The sequence below is a fragment of the Mustelus asterias genome, chromosome 24 (assembly GCF_964213995.1).
Source record: "Mustelus asterias chromosome 24, sMusAst1.hap1.1, whole genome shotgun sequence".
In the NCBI taxonomy this organism is placed as follows: domain Eukaryota; kingdom Metazoa; phylum Chordata; class Chondrichthyes; order Carcharhiniformes; family Triakidae; genus Mustelus; species Mustelus asterias.
The window spans coordinates 62,909,978-62,929,367 of NC_135824.1; the positions used below are offsets into that span (position 1 = coordinate 62,909,978).

At 47.1% G+C, this 19,390-nt stretch overlaps 1 protein-coding gene across 3 annotated transcripts in view; it reads left to right on the forward strand.

Moving 5' to 3' along the window:
• The first annotated feature begins 205 nt into the window (after positions 1-205).
• Positions 206-19,390, forward strand: part of LOC144511088 (estrogen-related receptor gamma-like) — a 67,530-nt gene continuing 48,345 nt past the window's right edge. For all 3 annotated transcript variants that reach the window (XM_078241066.1, XM_078241065.1, XM_078241064.1), the window contains exon 1: positions 206-338. In XM_078241066.1, coding sequence (XP_078097192.1) covers positions 206-338 — 133 coding nt within the window. The remainder of the gene's footprint in view (positions 339-19,390) is intronic.

The window sequence follows — 19,390 nt, forward strand, 5'->3', positions numbered from 1 at the left end:
ATCCTATGTAAAAATGGAACCCTGGAGCCCAGTGGCAGAAGCGAGTCACTGTAGTGTGGGAGGCTCATCGGATGGAAGCACCATGTACAGTTTCACACTCAGCGGAGTTCCCCAGGGACTTACCTCCCCTGAACTCACTAATAATTTCAGTTGCTGCCACAAGAGGTATGAGGACTGTCCGAGTGGGCTGATTGGAGACGATTCGATGAAGTGTGATTACGGTCTCAGTTCCATTCCGAAGCGCCTGTGCCTCGTGTGTGGTGACATTGCCTCTGGATACCATTATGGAGTAGCTTCCTGTGAGGCCTGTAAAGCTTTCTTCAAACGCACTATTCAAGGTCCAGAAATCTTTCCCTGCCTTCAATCCTTCGTTGGTTTTGTTTGCATGATGGGCATTGGAATCAATTCCACTTTGGGCTAAAAGTAACAAACACTCCGAGGTAGCAATGGTCAGATACAGAATTCTCAGTCTAAACCACACCCAGGATTGAGAATGTTTTTTCCAGTAACAATGTACAGTGAATAATGATTTTACACTGTATCTAACCCCGTGCTGTACCTGTCCTGGGGGTGTTTGATGGGGGACAGTGTAGAGAGAGCTCTACTCTGTATCTAACCCCGTGCTGTACCTGTCCTGGGAGTGTTTGATGGGGGACAGTGTAGAGAGAGCTCTACTCTGTATCTAAACCCGTGCTGTACCTGTCCTGGGAGTGTTTGATGGGGACAGTGTAGAGGGAGCTTTACTCTGATTCTAACCACATACTATACTGATCCTGGAAGTGTGTGATGCGAACAATGTAGAGAGAGATTTACTCTGTATCTAACCCTGTGCTGCACCTGTCCTAGGAGTGTTTGATGGGGACAGTGTAGAGGGATCTTAACTCTGTATCTAAACCCGTGCTGTACCTGTCCTGGGAGTGTTTGATGGGGACAGTGTAGAGGGAGCTTTACTTTGTATCTAACCCTGTGCTATACCTGTCCTGGGAGTGTTTGATGGGGACAGTGTAGAGAGAGATTTACTCAGTATGTAAGCCTGTGTTGAGCCTGTCCTGGGAATGTTTGATGGGGACAGTTTAGAGGGAACTTTACTCTGTATCTGACCCTGTGCTGCATCTGTCTTGGGAGTGTTTGATGGGGACAGTGTAGAGGAAGCTTTACTCTGTATCTAAGCCCGTGCTGTACCTGTCCTGGGAGTGTTTGATGGGGGAGAGTATGGAGGGAGCTTTACTCTGCATCTAACCTCGTGCTGTACCTGTCCTGGGAATGTTTGATGGGGACAGTTTAGAGGGAACTTTACTCTGTATCGAACCCCATGCTGTACTGGTCCTGGGAGTGTGTGATGTGGGCAGTATAGAGAGAGATTTACTCAGTATTTAAGCCTGTGTTGAACCTGTCCTGGGACTGTTTGATGGGGACAGTTTAGAGGGAACTTTACTCTGTATCGAACCCCCTGCTTTACTTGTCCTGGGAATGTGTGATGGGGACAGTGCAGAGAGAAATTTACTCTGTCGGTAACCCTGTGCTGTATCTTCCTGGGAGTGTTTGATGGACTGACTCTCAGGGTGGTATTGTATGCCCTCAGAAAGCATTTGAACATTGTGGGCATTTCTTGAGCCAGTCCTGCGGCACGGTAGCACAGTGGTTAGCACTGCTGCTTCACAGCTCCAGGGTCCCGGGTTCGATTCCTGGCTCGGGTCACTGTCTGTGTGGAGTTTGCACATTCTCCTCGTGTCTGCGTGGGTTTCCTCCGGGTGCTCCGGTTTCCTCCCACAGTCCAAAGATGTGCGGGTTAGGTTGATTGGCCAGGTTAAAAAATTGCCCCTTAGAGTCTTGGGATGTGTAGGTTAGCGGGTAAAATATGTGGGGGTAGGGCCTGGGTGGGATTGTGGTCGGTGCAGACTCGATGGGCCGAATGGCCTCCTTCTGCACTGTAGGGTTTCTATGATTTCTATGATTAGCAGCATGCCTTCGGGGAATGGCCAATTCTGTGTTCACCATCTCATTAAGAATGGCAGAATGGGAAGACGAGGTTGGGGGTTTGGCGGGGGTTGGCGGGTGGGGAGGGTGGTGGGGGATTGGGGGATTGGGTATGTCTGCCTCACTGCTGCACCAAGAAAATGTTTCTGAAGAAATGAAGCATTTGAAAATGGAAGTACTGGCAAAAAACTCCAAACTCAGTTTCTAAACACAGGAAGCTGAGTTGTAAGTGGCCTCAGGTCAGAAGGTGGATCCTTCCACGCGAATATCCATGGCAACGATTGGACATCTTTGAGCCTTGTCCAGTCCTGATATTGCTGCCACACTCAGCCTTCAATGGCTGCCCGACATCCTCCCAGGAAGTCACCATGGTGACACAGTGGACAATTTACACTGTTGAAGAATGGCCCTTGAATGAGTCAATTCCCCTGGCAGCAGACTCCAGGATAGGAACATAGAACATAGAACATAGAACATAGAACATAGAACAGTACAGCACAGAACAGGCCCTTCGGCCCACGATGTTGTGCCGAGCTTTATCTGAAACCAAGATCAAGCTATCCCACTCCCTATCATCCTGGTGTGCTCCATGTGCCTATCCAATAACCGCTTAAATGTTTCTAAAGTGTCTGACTCCACTATCACTGCAGGCAGTCCATTCCACACCCCAACCACGCTCTGCGTAAAGAACCTACCTCTGATATCCGTCCTGTATCTCCCACCACGAACCCTATAGTTATGCCCCCTTGTAATAGCTCCATCCACCCGAGGAAATAGTCTTTGAACGTTCACTCTATCTATCCCCTTCATCATTTTATAAACCTCTATTAAGTCTCCCCTCAGCCTCCTCCGCTCCAGAGAGAACAGCCCTAGCTCCCTCAACCTTTCCTCATATGACCTACCCTCCAAACCAGGCAGCATCCTGGTAAATCTCCTCTGCACTCCTTCCAGCGCTTCCACATCCTTCCTATAGTGAGGTGACCAGAACTGCACACAATATTCCAAATGTGGTCTCACCAAGGTCCTGTACAGTTGCAGCATAACCCCACGGCTCTTAAACTCCAACCCCCTGTTAATAAAAGCTAACACACTATAGGCCTTCTTCACAGCTCTATCCACTTGACTGGCAACCTTTAGAGATCTGTGGATATGGACCCCAAGATCTCTCTGTTCCTCCACAGTCTTCAGAACCCTACCTTTGACCCTGTAATCCACATTTAAATTTGTCCTACCAAAATGAATCACCTCACATTGGACAGTTGTCTGGGGCAGAGTGGGGAGTGGCGGCAGGGGGTGGGGAGGGTGGGGGGGAGTGGTGGCAATTGGGGGCGGGGGGGGAGTGGCGGCAGGTGATGGGAAAGGTGGGGAGTGGTGGCAGGGTGTTGGGGGGGGGTGGAGAGTGTTGGCAGGGGGTTGGGGGGGTGGGGAGTGGCAGCAGGTGATGGGGAGGGTGGGGAGTGGTGGCAGGGGGTTGGGGGGGTTGGGGAGTGGCGGCAGGTGATGGGGAGGGTGGGGAGTGGTGGCAGGGGGTTGGGGGGGAGTGGCGGCAGGTGATGGGGAGGGTGGGGAGTGGTGGCAGGGGGTTTGGGGGGGTTGGAGAGTGGTGCAAGGGGGTTGGGGGGGTGGGGAGTGGCAGCAGGTGATGGGGAGGGTGGGGAGTGGTGGCAGGGGGTTGGGGGGGGAGTGGCGGCAGGTGATGGGGAGGGTGGGGAGTGGTGGCAGGGGTTTCGGGGGGGTTGGAGAGTGGTGGCAGGGGGTTAGGGGGGATGGGGAGTGGCAGCAGGTGATGGGGTGGGTGGGGAGTGGTGGCAGGGGGTTGGGGGGGGAGTGACGGCAGGTGATGGGGAGGGTGGGGAGTGGTGGCAGGGGGTTTGGGGGGGTTGGAGAGTGGTGGCAGGTGGTTGGCGGGGGGGAGTGCGGGGGGTTGCTTTACAACTCTCTTGGCCTCCTGGTTACTCTCTGGCCTTTAAACCCATGATGTGGAGTTGTCGGCGTTGGACTGGGGTGGGCACAGTAAGAAGTCTCACAACAACAGGTTTGGACCTGTTGGACTTTAACCTGGTGTTGTGAGACTTCTTACTTTAAACCCATCACATTGCTGTCAGGAACATCTACCTCTGTGGGATGTCTATTTTTCTCAGGAATTATCCCTTTAACTGCTGAGAATAAATTCATTTAAAATAATATTGTTCCAAAACCATCTCTAAATGACTTGCAAACCCTTTAACATAAGAATATAAGAAATGGGGGCAATGTCAGTCTATACCAACCCTTAAGTCTGCTCTACCATTCAGTACAATCGCAGCTGATCTTCTATCTGCACTAACGCCATGTCCTTAATATTCAAAAACCCATCAATCCCAGTCTTGAATATAATCCACCACAAAACATCAAGTGAATTCTAAAGCTGCACAACCTCCTGCTGAAGGAATTCCTCCACATCTCAGTCCTAAGTTTCAATCTCCTGATTCTGGACCTCTGACCCTGACTCTCCAGTCAAGGGGCAGACCCTCCCACCATCGCCCCCATCCGCCTGTCAAAGAATTTCACCAGTTTCACTGAGCCTCCCTCCCATTCTTCTAAACTCCACAGAATTTAAACTCGTAATATTCAATCTCATTGGATAATCCTCTCATCTCAGAAACCAATCGAGTGAACCTTCTCTGCATCTTATCCAAGGCAAACACATTCTTCATTGGCTAAGGAGACCAAAACTGCAGTGACTTCCAGGTGTGGTTTTACCAGATCTCTATATAATCATAGCAAGACTTTGTTAGTTTATTTTCCAATCGCATTGCATCAAAGGCTAACAGACCATTTGCCCTCCTAATTGCTTGCTGTGTCGACATGTTAACTTCCTGTGATTCATGTCCAAGGACACCCACATTCCTCTGCAGAGCAACATTCCTAATCTCCCATGTTTTAAAAAATATTCTGCTTTCCCATCTCAAAGGGTGGTGGAGGCTGGATCATTAGAAATTTACAAAATGAAGGTGGATAAATATTTGATAGATTGAGGGATAGAGGGCTGTGGGGAAATGGCACAGAAAAGAAATTGAGGCCGGCATAGATCAGCCAGGATCTCATTGAATGGCGGGGCAGGCTTGAAGGGCCGAATGGCCTCCTCCTCCTCCTATTTCTTGTGTTCTTGTGTTCTATCAAAGTGAATAATTTCCCTACATTATACAGCACCTGCCATCTTCTTGCCCATTCATTTAACTGGTCCATATCCCTTTGCAGACTTGCTGAATCGAGTCCCTTTCTTTCCCCTCATGTGGATGTAAAGGATTGTGTGGAACTATCTGAATGATGGCAGAGAGTTCTCCTGGACAAATATTTATCCTCCAGTCCACAACACAAATGCATATGTTTGGGTGGGTTATCACATTGCTGTCTCTGGGAGCTTGCTGTGCACAAATAGGCTGCTGTATTTCCCACATGTGACTGGAATTTCATTGGCTGCAAAGCACTTTGACCAGGACTGGGGCCTCACCTGGTCATCTACAAAAAAGCTACTATATAAACCCAAGTACTTTTTTATTTTCTTTGCGTTCTGCTCACAGCTTACTTTCTCACCTAGCTTTGTATCATCACAGGATTTGGATCCATCGCATTCTGTCCCTTCACCAAATCATAGAATCATAGAATCCCTACAGAAGGGGGCCATTCGGCCCATTGAGTCTGCATCAACAACAATCCCACCCAGGCCCTTTCCCTCTAACCCCACCTATTTACCCTGCAAATCACTCTAACCTATGCATCCTGGGACACTAAGGGTCAATTTAGCATGGCCAATCAACCTAACCTGCACATCCTTGGAGTGTGGGAGGAAACCGGAGCACCCGGAGGAAACCCATGCAGACATGGGGAGAACGTGCAGACTCTGCACAGACAGTGACCCAAGCCGGGAATCGAACCCGGGTCCCAGACGCTGTGAGGCAGGATGCTGACCACTGTGCCACCGTGCCACCCACATTGATAAAAGTTGCCAAGTTGAGGCCCCAGTACTAATCCATGCTCAAAATGACCCATTTATTCAGATTCTCTCTTTTCTGTCTGTTAACCAATTCTCAATCTATTAACCTTCAAATATTTCACCAACAGTCCACATGGGTCAATAGCAGGCGGGCTAACAATCTGAACAACAGGTCAGTGTATTGAATGGGGAGGCAGGAGCAGTACATCAATCTCCCCAGCATCAGACCTACAAAGGAAGTATCTCACCTCTCTCGAATGGTATTCAGTGCTGCCCAGCATGGAAGAGTTGTGTCTCAACTCACCTCAATCTCCGCCTGACACAAAGTGTGAGGTTTAAACCTTGTTATTGATCAATACATCACTGTTCAAAGGGGATAAAAGCCAGCTGATAGAATTTGTCTGAAAAGCTGTAGAGATAATCAATAATCTATTCAGAAGCATTGTGTAAATGTGCTGTTTGATATTGATTGGTATGGGAAGGGCACGCCTGTGAGGAGAGCTTCAAATCTCTGCTTCTTGAGTTCCCATTGATCGCCAGTCTAAGAGTCACCATTAAAGATTCCCTGTCATCTGGAATGAGTGACAGCACAGTCCCTCCCAGCTAATGTAAATACCAAATAGCAGCAACACACTTGAATATTCAACATGGACAGGCTAAGTCTTTATTTAATTCAGTCATGGGATGTGGGCATCGCTGGCTAGGCCAGCATTTTTTTAGTCTTCCTAATTGACCTTGCGAAGGTGGTGGTGAGCTGCCTTCTTGAATCGCTGCAGTCCCTGGGGTGTAGGTACACCCACAGTGCTGTTAGGGCGGGAATTCAGGATTTTTACCCAGCTGCAGTGAAGGAACGGCCGATGTATTCCCAAGTCAGGAAGGCAAGTGGCTGAGAGGGAAACTTGTAGGTGATGGTGTTCCCAGCTACGTGCTGCCTCTGTCCTTCGAGATGGTCTCTGGTTTGGAAGATGTTGTTGAAGAAACCTGAGATGTTGAGATGGCGAATGTAATGCTTCACATCGATATCAATCATCAGAGAAGGACAGATGGTAAGTTGACGATTTGTGGAGTCGGGCTACAGGGATTGGGAGGAAGGAATGTGCAACGTTCCCACAGGAAAGCCCCAGGAACTGGCACTGGAGCTCAGCGCCTCTCAGTGGCTGGACTTTCAGAGAACGGGGTAAACTGACGGCAGGATCTTGTGAAGCAGTGACACAAAGCACATCACAAACTGACTGAAAACAATATGGAGTTTAACACCCCCCCTCCCCCCTCCCCCCCACCCATGATGGGGACAGTGTAGAGGGAGCTTTACTCTGTATCTAACCCCATGCTGTACCTGTCCTGGGAGTGTTTGATGGGGACAGTGCAGAGGGAGCTTTACTCTGTATCTAACCCCGTGCTGTACCTGTCCTGGGAGTGTTTGATGGGGACAGTGCAGAGGGAGCTTTACTCTGTATCTAACCCCGTGCTGTACCTGTCCTGGGAGTGTTTGATGGGGACAGTGTAGAGAGAGCTTTACTCTGTATCTAACCCCGTGCTGTACCTGTCCTTGGAGTGTTTGATGGGGACAGTGCAGAGAGAGCTTTACTCTGTATCTAACCCGGTGCTGTACCTGTCCTTGGAGTGTTTGATGGGGACAGTGCAGAGGGAGCTTTACTCTGTATCTAACCCCGTGCTGTACCTGTCCTGGGAGTGTTTGATGGGGACAGTGCAGAGGGAGCTTTACTCTGTATCTAACAGCGTGCCGTACCTGTTCTGGGAGTGTTTAATGGAGACAGTGCAGAGGAAGCTTTACTCTGTATCTAACCCCATGCAGTACCTGTCCTCAGAGTGTTTGATGGGGACAGTGTAGAGGGAGCTTTACTCTGTATCTAACCCCGTGCTGTACCTGTCCTGGGAGTGTTTGATGGGGAATAGTGTAGAGAGAGCTTTACTCTGTATCTAACCCCATGCTGTACCTGTCCTGGGAGTGTTTGATGGGGACAGTGCAGAGGGAGCTTTACTCTGTATCTAACACCATGCCGTACCTGTCCTGGGAGTGTTTGATGGGGACAGTGTAGAAGGAACTTTACTCTGTATCTAACCCCGTGCTGTACCTGTCCTGGGAGTGTTTGATGGGGACAGTGTAGAGGGAGCTTTACTCTGTATCTAACCCTGTGCTGTACCTGTCCTGGGAGTGTTTGATGGGGGGACAGTGTAGCGTGAGCTTTATTCTGTATCGAACCCCATGCTGTACCAGTCCTTGGAGTGTTTGATGGGGACAGTGTAGAGGGAGATTTACCCTGTATCTAGCCCTGTGCTGTACTTGTCCTGGGAGTGTTTGATGAGGACAGTGCAGAAGGAACTTTACTCTGTATCTAACCGCGTGCTGTACCTGTCTTGGGAGTTTTTGATGGGGACAGTGTAAAGTGAGTTTTACTCTGTATCTAACTGTGCTGTTACCTGTCCTGGATGTGTTTGATGGGGACAGTGTAGAGGGAGCTGTACTCTATATCCAACCCCGTGCTGTACCTGTCCTGGGAGTGTTTGATGGGGACAGTGAAGAGGGAGCTTTACTCTGTATCTAACCCCGTGCTGTATCTGTCTTGGGAGTGTTTGATGGGGGATAGTGTAGAGGGAGCTTTACTCTGTATCTAACCCCGTGCTGTATCTGTCCTGGGAGTGTTTGATGGGGGACAGTGTAGAAGGAGCTTTACTCTATATCTATCTCTCTACTGTATCTGTCCTGGGAGTGTTTGATGAGGACAGTGTAGAGGGAGCTTTACTCTATATCTAACCCTGTGCTGTACCTGTCCTGGGAGTGTTTGATGGGGGACAGTGTAGAGTCATAGAGGTTTGCAGCATGGAAACAGGCCCTTTGGCCCAACTTGTCCATGCTGCCCTTTTTTTTTAAGACCCCTAAGCTAATCCCAATTGCCCGCATTTGGCCCATACCCCTCTATACCCATCGTACCCATGTAAATATCTAAATGCTTTTTAAAAGATAAAATTGTACCCGCGTCTACTACTACCTCTGGCAGCTTGTTCCAGACACTCACCATCCTCTGTGTGAAAAAATTGCCCCTCTGGACACTTTTGTATCTCTCCCCTCTCACCTTAAACCTATGCTCTCTAGTTTTAGACTCCCCTACCTTTGGGAAAAGATATTGACTATCCACCTTGTCTATGCCCCTCATTATTTTATAGACCTCTATAAGATCACCCCTCAGCCTCCTGCGCCCCAGAGAAAAAAGTCCCAGTCTATTCAGCCTCTCCTTATAACTCAATCCATCAATCCCGGTGGCATTCTAGTAAATCTTTTCTGCACTCTTTCTAGTTTAATAATGTCCTTTCTATAATAGGGTGACCAGAATTGCACACAGTATTCCAAGTGTGGCCTTACCAATGTCTTGTACAACTTTAACAAGACCTCCCAACTCCTGTATTCAATGTCCTGACCGATGAAACCAAGCATGCCGAATGCCTTCTTCACCACTCTGTCCACCTGTGACTCCACTTTCAAGGAGCAATGAACATGTACCCCTAGATCTCTTTGTTCTGTAACTCTCCCCAACGCCCTACCATTAAATGAGTAAGTCCTGCCCTGGTTCAATCTGCCAAAATGCATCATCCCGCATTTGTCTAAATTAAACCCCATCTGCCATTCGTCAGCCCGCTGGCCCAATTGATCAAGATCCCGTTGCAATTGGAGATAACTTTCTTCACTGTCCACTATGCCACCAATCTTAGTGTCATCTGCAAACTTACTTACCATGCCCCCTATATTCTCATCCAAATCAGTAATATAAATGACAAATAACAGTGGGCCCAGCACTGATCCCTGAGGCACACCGCTGGTCACAGGCCTCCAGTTTGAAAAACAACTCTCTACAACCACCCTCTGGCTTCTGTCAAGAAGCCAATTTTGGATCCATTTAGTTACCTCACTCTGGATCCCGTGAGATTTAACCTTATGCGGTACCTTGTCAAAGGCCTTGCTAAAGTCCATGTAGACAACGTCAACTGCACTGCCGTCATCTACCTTCTTGATTACCCCTTCAAAAAACTCTATTAAATTTGTGAGCCATGATTTTCCACTCACAAAGCCATGCTGATTGTCCCTAATCAGTCCTTGCATCTCTAAATGCCTGTAGATCCTGTCGCTCAAAATACCTTCCAACAATTTACCCACCATAGGTGTGAGGTTCACTGGCCTGTAGTTCCCAGGCTTTTCCCTGCAGCGCTTTTTAAACAAAGGCACATTTGCCGCTCTCCAATCTTCAGGCACCTCAGCCGTGACTATCGATGACTCGGGTATCTTGGCCAGGGGACCTGCAATTTCCTCCCTAGCCTCCCACAATGTCCTGGGATATACCTCATCAGGTCCCGCAGATTTATGTACCTTGATGCACTTTGAGACTTCGAGCACCTCCTTCTCTGTAATGTATACACTCCTCAAGACATCAATATTTATTTCCCCAAGTTCCCTAACATCCATGCTTTTCTCAACAGTAAATGCTGATGAGAATACTCATTTAGGATCTCACCCATCTCTTGTGGATCCGCACATAGATGACCTTGTTGATCCTGAAGAGGCCCTACTCTCTCCCTTGTTACTCTTTTGTTCTTTATGTATTTGTAGAATCTCTTTAGATTCTCCTTTGCCTTATCTGCCAAAACAATTTCATGTCCCCTTTTTGCCCTCCTGATTTCTCTCTTAACTCTACTCCTACACCCACTATACTCTTCAAGGGATTCACTTGATCCCGGCTGCCTATGCACATCATGTGCCTCTTTCTTCTTCTTGACCAGAGCCTCAATATCCCGAGTCATCCAGGGTTCCCGACTTCTACCAGCCTTGCCCTTCACTCTAAGAGGAATGTGTTTACCCTGAACCCTGGTTAACACACTTTTGAAAGCATGCCACTTACCAGACGTCCCTTTGCCTTCCCACAGACTGCCCCAATTAACTTTTGAAAGTTCTTGCCTGATACCATCAAAATTGGCCTTGTCCCAATTTAGAATTTTAACTTTTGGGACAGACCTATCATTCTCCATAGCTATCTTAAAACTAATAGAATTATGATCACTGGTCCCAAAGTGATCCCTCACTAACACTTCTGTCACCTGCCCTTCCTTATTTCCCAAGAGGAGGTCAAGTTTTGTCCCCTCTCTAGTCGGGCCATCCACATACTGAATGAGAAATTCCTCCTGAATACACTCAACAAATTTCTCTCCATCCAACCCTCTAATACTATGGCTGTCCCAGTCAATGTTGGGAAAATTAAAATCTCCGACTATTACCACCCTATTTTTCTTGGAGCTATCTATAATCTCCTTACATACTTGCTCCTCAATTTCCCGCTGACTATTTGGGGGCCGAAAGCACAACCCTATCAAAGTGATTTCCCCCTTCTTATTTCTCAGTTCTACCCATATAGACTCAGTGGCCGAACCCTCGGATATATCCCCTCTCAGTACGGCCGTACTGGAAGAAATAATGTAGGGAGGAGTTATACAATAAATGGCAGAGTCATCAGGAGTATAGAAACACAGAGGGACCTAGGTATGCAAGTCCACAAATCCTTGAAGTTGGCAACACAGGTGGAGAAGGTGGTGAAGAAGGCATATGGTATGCTTTCCTTTATAGGACGGGGTATAGAGTATAAAAGCTGGAGTCTGATGATGCAGCTGTTTAGAACGCTGGTTAGGCCACATTTGGAGTACTGCGTCCAGTTCTGGTCGCCGCACTACCAGAAGGACGTGGAGGCGTTAGAGAGAGTGCAGAGAAGATTTACCAGGATGCTGCCTGGTATGGAGGGTCTTAGCTATGAGGAGAGATTGGGTAAACTGGCGTTGTTCTTCCGGGAAAGACGGAGAATGAGGGGAGATCTAATAGAGGTGTACAAGATTATGAAGGGTATAGATAGGGTGAACAGTGGGAAGCTTTTTCCCAGGTCGGAGGTGACGATCACGAGGGGTCACGGGCTCAAGGTGAGAGGGGCGAAGTATAACTCAGATATCAGAGGGACGTTTTTTACACAGAGGGTGGTGGGGGCCTGGAATGCGCTGCCAAGTAGGGTGGTGGAGGCAAGCACACTGACATCGTTTAAGACTTATCTGGATAGTCACATGAGCAGCCTGGGAATGGAGGGATACAAACGATTGGTCTAGTTGGACCAAGGACCAAGGCACAGGCTTGGAGGGCCGAAGGGCCTGTTTCCTGTGCTGTACTGTTCTTTGTTCTTTGATGCTTTCCCTAATCAAACATGCAGCTCCCCTTCCTTTCTTACCTGCTGTTCTATCTTTCTTATAGCATCTGTACTCTGGAACATTAAGCTGCCAGTCCTGCCCCTCCCTTAGCCATGTTTCAGTAATTGCTATAATATCCCAGTCCCATGTACCCATCAATGCCCTGAGTTCATCTGCCTTGCCCGTCAGGCCTCTTGCATTGAAATAAAAGCAGTTTAATCTGGACTTTCCTTTCTCTCTGTCTTGCTTCTGTCTGATCTGTCTGGTACTAGAATTACTGACACTGCCTTTACTAATTAATGTGCTCTCTTTAACTTCTGTGCTGTCCTCAAACTTCTCTTCTGTCCCCCTACTGCTTTGGAGAGGGAGCTTTACTCTGTATCTAACCCCGTGCTGTACCTGTCCTGGGAGTGTTTGATGGGGGACACGGTGTCCTTGATAAGTATGTACCTGTCAGGCAGGGAGAAAGTGGTCGAGCGAGGGAACCGTGGTTTACTAAAGAAGTTGAATCTCTTGCGAAGAGGAAGAAGGAGACTTATGTAAAGATGAGACGTGAAAGCTCAGTTAGGGCGCTTGAGAGTTACAAGTTAGCCAGGAAGAGCCAGGAGGGGACATGAGAAGGTTTTGGCAGGTAGGATCAAGGAAAACCCTAAAGCTTTCTATATGTATGTCAGGAATAAAAGAATGACTAGGGTAAGATTAGGGCCAGTCAAGGACAGTAGTGGGAAGTTGTGCGTGGAGTCTGAAGAGATAGGAGAGGCGCTAAATGAAGATTTTTCGTCAGTATTCACGCAGAAAAAAGACAATGTTGTCAAGGAGAATACTGAGATACAGGCTATTGGACTCGACGGGATTGAGGTTAATAAGGAGGAGGTGTTAGCTATTCTGGAAAGTGTGAAAATAGATAAGTCCCCTGGACCGGATGGGATTTACCCTAGAATTCTCTGGGAGGCTAGGGAGGAGATTGCAGAGCCTTTGACTTTGATCTTTATGTCGTCATTGTCTACAGGAATAGTGTCAGAAGACTGGAGGATAGCAAATGTTGTCCCCTTGTTCAAGAAGGGGAGTAGAGACAACCCTGGTAATTATAGACCAGTGAGCCTTACTTCTGTTGTGGGCAAAGTATTGGAAAGGATTATAAGAGATAGGATTTATAATCATCTGGAAAGGAATAATTTGATTAGAGATAGTCAACACGGTTTTGTGAAGGGTAGGTCGTGCCTCACAAACCTTATTGAGTTCTTTGAGAAGGTGACCAAAGAGGTGGATGAGGGTAAAGCAGTTGATGTGGTGTATATGGATTTCAGCAATGCGTTTGATAAGGTTCCCCACGGTAAGTTATTGCAGAAAATACGGACGTATGGGATTGAGGGTGATTTAGCGGTTTGGATCAGGAATTGGCTAGCTGTGAGAAGACAGAGGGTGGTGGTTGATGGGAAATGTTCATCGTGGAGTTCAGTTACTAGTTCTGTACTGCAAGGATCTGTTTTGGGGCCACTGCTGTTTGTCATTTTTATTAATGACCTGGATGAGGGTGTAGAAGGATGGGTTAGTAAATTTGTGGATGAAACTAAAGTCGGTGGAGTTGTGGACAGTGAGGAAGGTTGATGCAGGTTACAGAGGGATATAGATAAGCTGCAGAGCTGGGCTGAGAGGTGGCAAATGGATTTCAATGCAGAAAAGTGTGAGGTGATTCACTTTGGAAGGGGTAACAGGATTACAGAGTACTGGGCTAATGGTAAGATACTTGGTAGTGTGGATGAACAGAGAGATCTCGGTGTCCATGTGCATAGATCCCTGGAAGTTGGCACCCAGGTTGATAGGATTGTTAAGAAGGTGTACGGAGTGTTAGCTTTTATTGGTAGAGGGATTGAGTTTCGGAGCAAGGAGGTCATGTTGCAGCTGTACAAAACTCTGGTGCAGCCGCACTTGGAGTATTGCGTACAATTCTGGTCACCGCATTATAGGAAGGATGTGGAAGCATTGGAAAGGGTGCAGAGGTGATTTACTAGGATGTTGCCTGGTATGGTGGGAAGGTCTTATGAGGAAAGGCTGAGGGACTTGAGGTTGTTTTTGTTAGAGAGAAGAAGGTTAAGAGGTGACTTAATAGAGGCATACACGTTGATCAGAGGATTAGATAGGGTGGATAGTGAGAGCCCTTTTTCCTCGGATGGTGATGGCTAGCACGAGGGGACATAGCTTTAAATTGAGGGGTGAGAGATATAGGACAGATGTCAGAGTTAGATTCTTCATTCAGAGAGTAGTAAGAGCGTGGAGCAGTAGTGGATTCGCCAACATTAAGGGCATTTAAATGGTCATTGGATAAACATATGGCTGATATTGGAATAGCGTAGGTTAGATGGGCTTTAGATTGGTTTCACTGGTCGGCGCAACATCGAGGGCCGAAGGGCCTGTACTGTGCTGTAATGTTCTATGTTCTATGTCGGATGGGGGACAGTGTAGAGGGAGCTTTATTCTGTATCTAACCCCGTGCTGTACCTGTCCTGGGAGTGTTTGATGGGGACAGTGTAGAGGGAGCTTTACTCTATATCTAACCCTGTGCTGTACCTGTCCTGGAAGTGTTTGATGGGGGACAGTGTAGAGGGAGCATTACTCTGTATCTAACCCTGTGTGGTACGTGTCCTGGGAGTGTTTGATGGGGGACAGTGTAGAGGGAGCTTTCCTCTGTATCTAACCGTGTGCTGTACCTGTCCTGGGAGTGTTTGATGGGGACAGTGCAGAGGGAGCTTTCCTCTGTATCTAACCCTGTGCTGTACCTGTCCTGGGAGTGTTTGATGGGGGACAGTGCAGAGGGTGCTTTACTCTGTATCTAACCCCGTGCTGTACCTGTCCTGGGAGTGTCTGATGGGGGACAGTGCAGAGGGTGCTTTACTCTGTATCTAACCCTGTGCTGTACCTGTCCTGGGAGTGTTTGATGGGGACACTGTGAAGGGAGCTTTACTCTGTATCTAACCCCGTGTTGTACCTGTCCTGGGAGTGTTTGATGAGGACTCTGGTAATATGAAATAGGGAAGTGTTTAATTCTGAGCACTAACTGCTCTCACCTTGCTGAACACAAAGCCACCCGTTTCTTCATTCAGAACTCCTTCCATTCTCAATCCCAGGAAAGGAGAAATCTCAATGTTTTCTCCGAAACAGTCTGCATCACATTGTATATCATATCGATCATATTAATACATATCATTCATATGACATTAATGTGACAATAAGGTTTTAATTAATAGTTGAACTCTGGATTTTTGTTCAGTAATATTTAAATCACACAATTTATATGCTCTGTATTACTCAGGTTGTTCATGGTGGAATTTGCAAATTTGACAAGAAGATGCATATGAAAAGGATAGCGCGGATTTTAATTAATTACTTTTTATTTAATGACTTTGCTAATCTCTGTGCTTGACTCTGTAAGAAAGAGATATCAGGCGGAAGATACAGTCAATATTCATTAGTGTTTACAGAATTTGACTGCCGCGACATTTCATTAACGGGCAGTCCCTGGGGAGTGAGAGGGGACTAATTGCTAAATGCAATCACATATCTTCCCGAGCTGCTTTAATCCAAGCTCTGCAGCTTCTATCAGGAGCACTGTCTGTGTTGCCCACGGTGGGACAGAGCATTGAATCATTTCATAACCACCGTATAGAGACCAGCAGTGAACCCAGAAAAAGCAGGGAGCTATTCAACAACATGGAAACCAGGAGCAGGAGGAGGCCATTCGGCCCTTCCAGCCTGCTCCGCCATTCATTTTGATCATGGCTGATCATCAAATTCAATATCCTGATCCCCCCTTCCTCCCTTATCCCTCGATCCCTTTAGCCCCAAGAACGAAATCTAATTTCTCCTTGAAATCAGACAATGTTTTGGCCTCAACTACATTCTGTGGGAGTGAATTCCACACATTCACCACCCTCTGGGGGAAGAAATTTCTCCTCACCTCAGTTCTAAAAGGTTTACCCCTTATCCTCAAACTATGACCCCGAGTTCTGGACTCCCCCACCGTTGGGAACATTCTTTCTGAATCTACCCTGTCTAACCCTGTTAGAATTTTACAAGTTGCTATGAGGTCCCCTCTCACTCTTCTAAACTGAAATTAATACAATCCTACTCGATTTAGGCTCTCCTCGTATGACAGACCTGCCATCCCAGGAATCAGCCTGGTAAACCTTCGATGTAGTCCCTCAATAACGGCATCCTTCCTCAGATAAGGACACCAAAACTGCACACAATACTCCAGGTGTGGCCTCACCAACGCCCTGTACAATTGCAGCAAAACATCCCTATACTCAAATCCTCTCGCTATGAAGACCAACAGGAGCTGGCACCATTCCATTAAGAAGTTTAACAACACCAGGTTAAAGTCCAACAGCTTTATTTGGTAGCAAAAGCCACACAAGCTTTCGGAGCTCCAAGCCCCTTCTTCAGGTGAGTGGGAATTCTGTTCACAAACAGGGCATATAATGACACAAACTCAATTTACATGAATAATGATTGGAATGCGAATACTTTCAGCTAATCAAGTCTTTAAGATACAAACAATGTGAGTGGAGTGAGCATCAAGACCATAGAACCATAGAACCATAGAAAATTACAGCTCAGAAACAGGCCTTTTGGCCCTCTTGTCTGTGCCGAACCATTTTATGCCTAGTCCCACTGACCTGCACTTGGACCATATCCCTCCACACCCCTCTCCTCCATGAACCCGTCCAAGTTTTTCTTAAATGTTAAAAGTGACCCCGCATTTACCACTTTATCCGGCAGCTCATTCCACACTCCCACCACTCTCTGCGTGAAGAAGCCCCCCCTAATATTCCCTTTAAACTTTTCTCCTTTCACCCTTAACCCATGCCCTCTGGTTTTTTTCTCCCCTAGCCTCAGCGGAAAAAGCCTGCTTGCATTCACTCTATCTATACCCATCAAAATCTTATACACCTCTATCAAATCTCCCCTCAATCTTCTACGCTCCAGGGAATAAAGTCCCAACCTATTCAATCTCTCTCTGTGACTCAGCTTCTCAAGTCCCGGCAACATCCTTGTGAACCTTCTCTGCACTCTTTCAATCTTATTTACATCCTTCCTGTAACTAGGTGACCAAAACTGTACACAATACTGCAAATTCGGCCTCACCAATGCCTTACATAACCTTACCATAACACTCCATCTTTAATAGTCGATACTCCGATTTATAAAGGCCAATGTACCAAAGGCACTCTTTACGACCCTATCCACCTGTGACGTCACTTTTAGGGAATTCTGTACCTGTATTCCCAGATCCCTCTGTTCAACTGCACTCTTCAGAGTCCTACCATTTACCCTGTACGTTCTACTTTGATTTGTCCTTCCAAAGTGCAATATCTCACACTTGTCTGCGTTAAATTCCATTTGCCATTTTTCAGCCCATTTTTCTAGTTGGTCCAAATCCCTCTGCAAGCTTTGAAAACCTTCCTCACTGTCCACTACACCTCCAATCTTTGTATCATCAGCAAATTTGCTGATCCAATTGACCACATTATCATCCAGATCATTGATATAGATGACAAACAACAATGGACCCAACACCGATCCCTGCGGCACACCACTAGTCACAGGCCTCCACTCAGAGAAGCAATCCTCCACAACCACTCTCTGGCTTCTGAGCCAGTGTCTTATCCAATTTACTACCTCCCCATGTATACCTAGCGACTGAACCTTCCTAACTAACCTCCCATGAGGGACCTTGTCAAAGGCCTTGCTGAAATCCAGGTAGACAACATCCACCGCCTTCCCTTCATCCACTTTCCTGGTAACCTCCTCGAAAAACTCTCATAGATTGGTCAAACATGACCTACCACGCACAAAGCCATGTTGACTCTCCCTAATAAGTCCCTGTCTATCCAAATATTTGTAGATCCTATCCCGTATCACACCTTCCAATAACTTGCCCACCACCGACGTCAAACTTACTGGCCTATAATTTCCCGGATTTCTTTTGGAACCTTTTTTAAACAACGGAACAACATGAGCCACTCTCCAATCATCCGGCACCTCCCCCGTGAATACTGACATTTAAAATATGTCTGCCAGGGCCCCTGCAAGTTCAACACTAGCTTCCCTCAAGGTCCGTGGGAATACCCTGTCCGGTCCTGGCTAAAAAGACAGGCTAAAAAGATGTGTATTGTCTCCAGACAGGACAGCCTGCCTTGATGCTCTCTCCACTCACGTTGTTTGTATCTTAAAGACTTGATTAGCTGTAAGTATTCGCATTCCAACCATTATTCATGTGAATTGAGTCTGTGTCATTATATGCCCTGTTTGTGAACAGAATTCCCACTCACTTGAAGAAGGGGCTTGGAGCTCCGAAAGCTTGTGTGGCTTTTGCTACCAAATAAAGCTGTTGGACTTTAACCTGGTGTTGTTAAACTTCTTACTGTGTTTACCCCAGTCCAACGCCGGCATCTCCACATCATGACGACCATTCCATTAGCCAGAAAGTTCCAGCTTTCTGAAATGTCAGCTAAATTCCTTCTCACTCTTGCTCCCCAAGTGTTATCTCTCTTTCTTTCAAAGCCCTCAGTTGATTGGGACTCTACGATCCTCACAGATACTTCCTGAAATCACAGCAGACTGAAGCAGATCTGTGCTAAATGCAGATCATTATCTTTGGTCTCAATAGTCACTGTGATGGTTTGGGTGAGGGAGGGGATATCAGGATCAAGGTTCTTATAGCTGATTTCCAGCCAGTTATTTGCAGACTTGTGTGCTGGTTGAATAGGGTCCATAAGAACATAAGAACATGAGAAATAGGAGCAGGAGTAGGCCATCTAGCCCCTCGAGCCTGCCCCGCCATTCAATAAGATCATGGCTGATCTGAAGTGGATCAGTTCCACTTACCCACCTGATCCCCATAACCCCTAATTCCCTTACCAATCAGGAATCCATCTTTCCGTGATTTAAACATATTCAACGAGGTAGCCTCCACCACTTCAGTGGGCAGAGAATTCCAGAGATTCACCACACTCTGACAGAAGAAGTTCCTCCTCAACTCTGTCCTAAACTGACCCTCCTTTATTTTGAGGCTGTGCCCTCTAGTTCTAGCTTCCTTTCTAAGTGGAAAGAATCTCTCCACCTCTACCCTAAACCAGCCCCTTCATTATCTTATAGGTCTCTATAAGATCCCCCCTCAGCCTTCTAAATTCCAACGAGTACAAA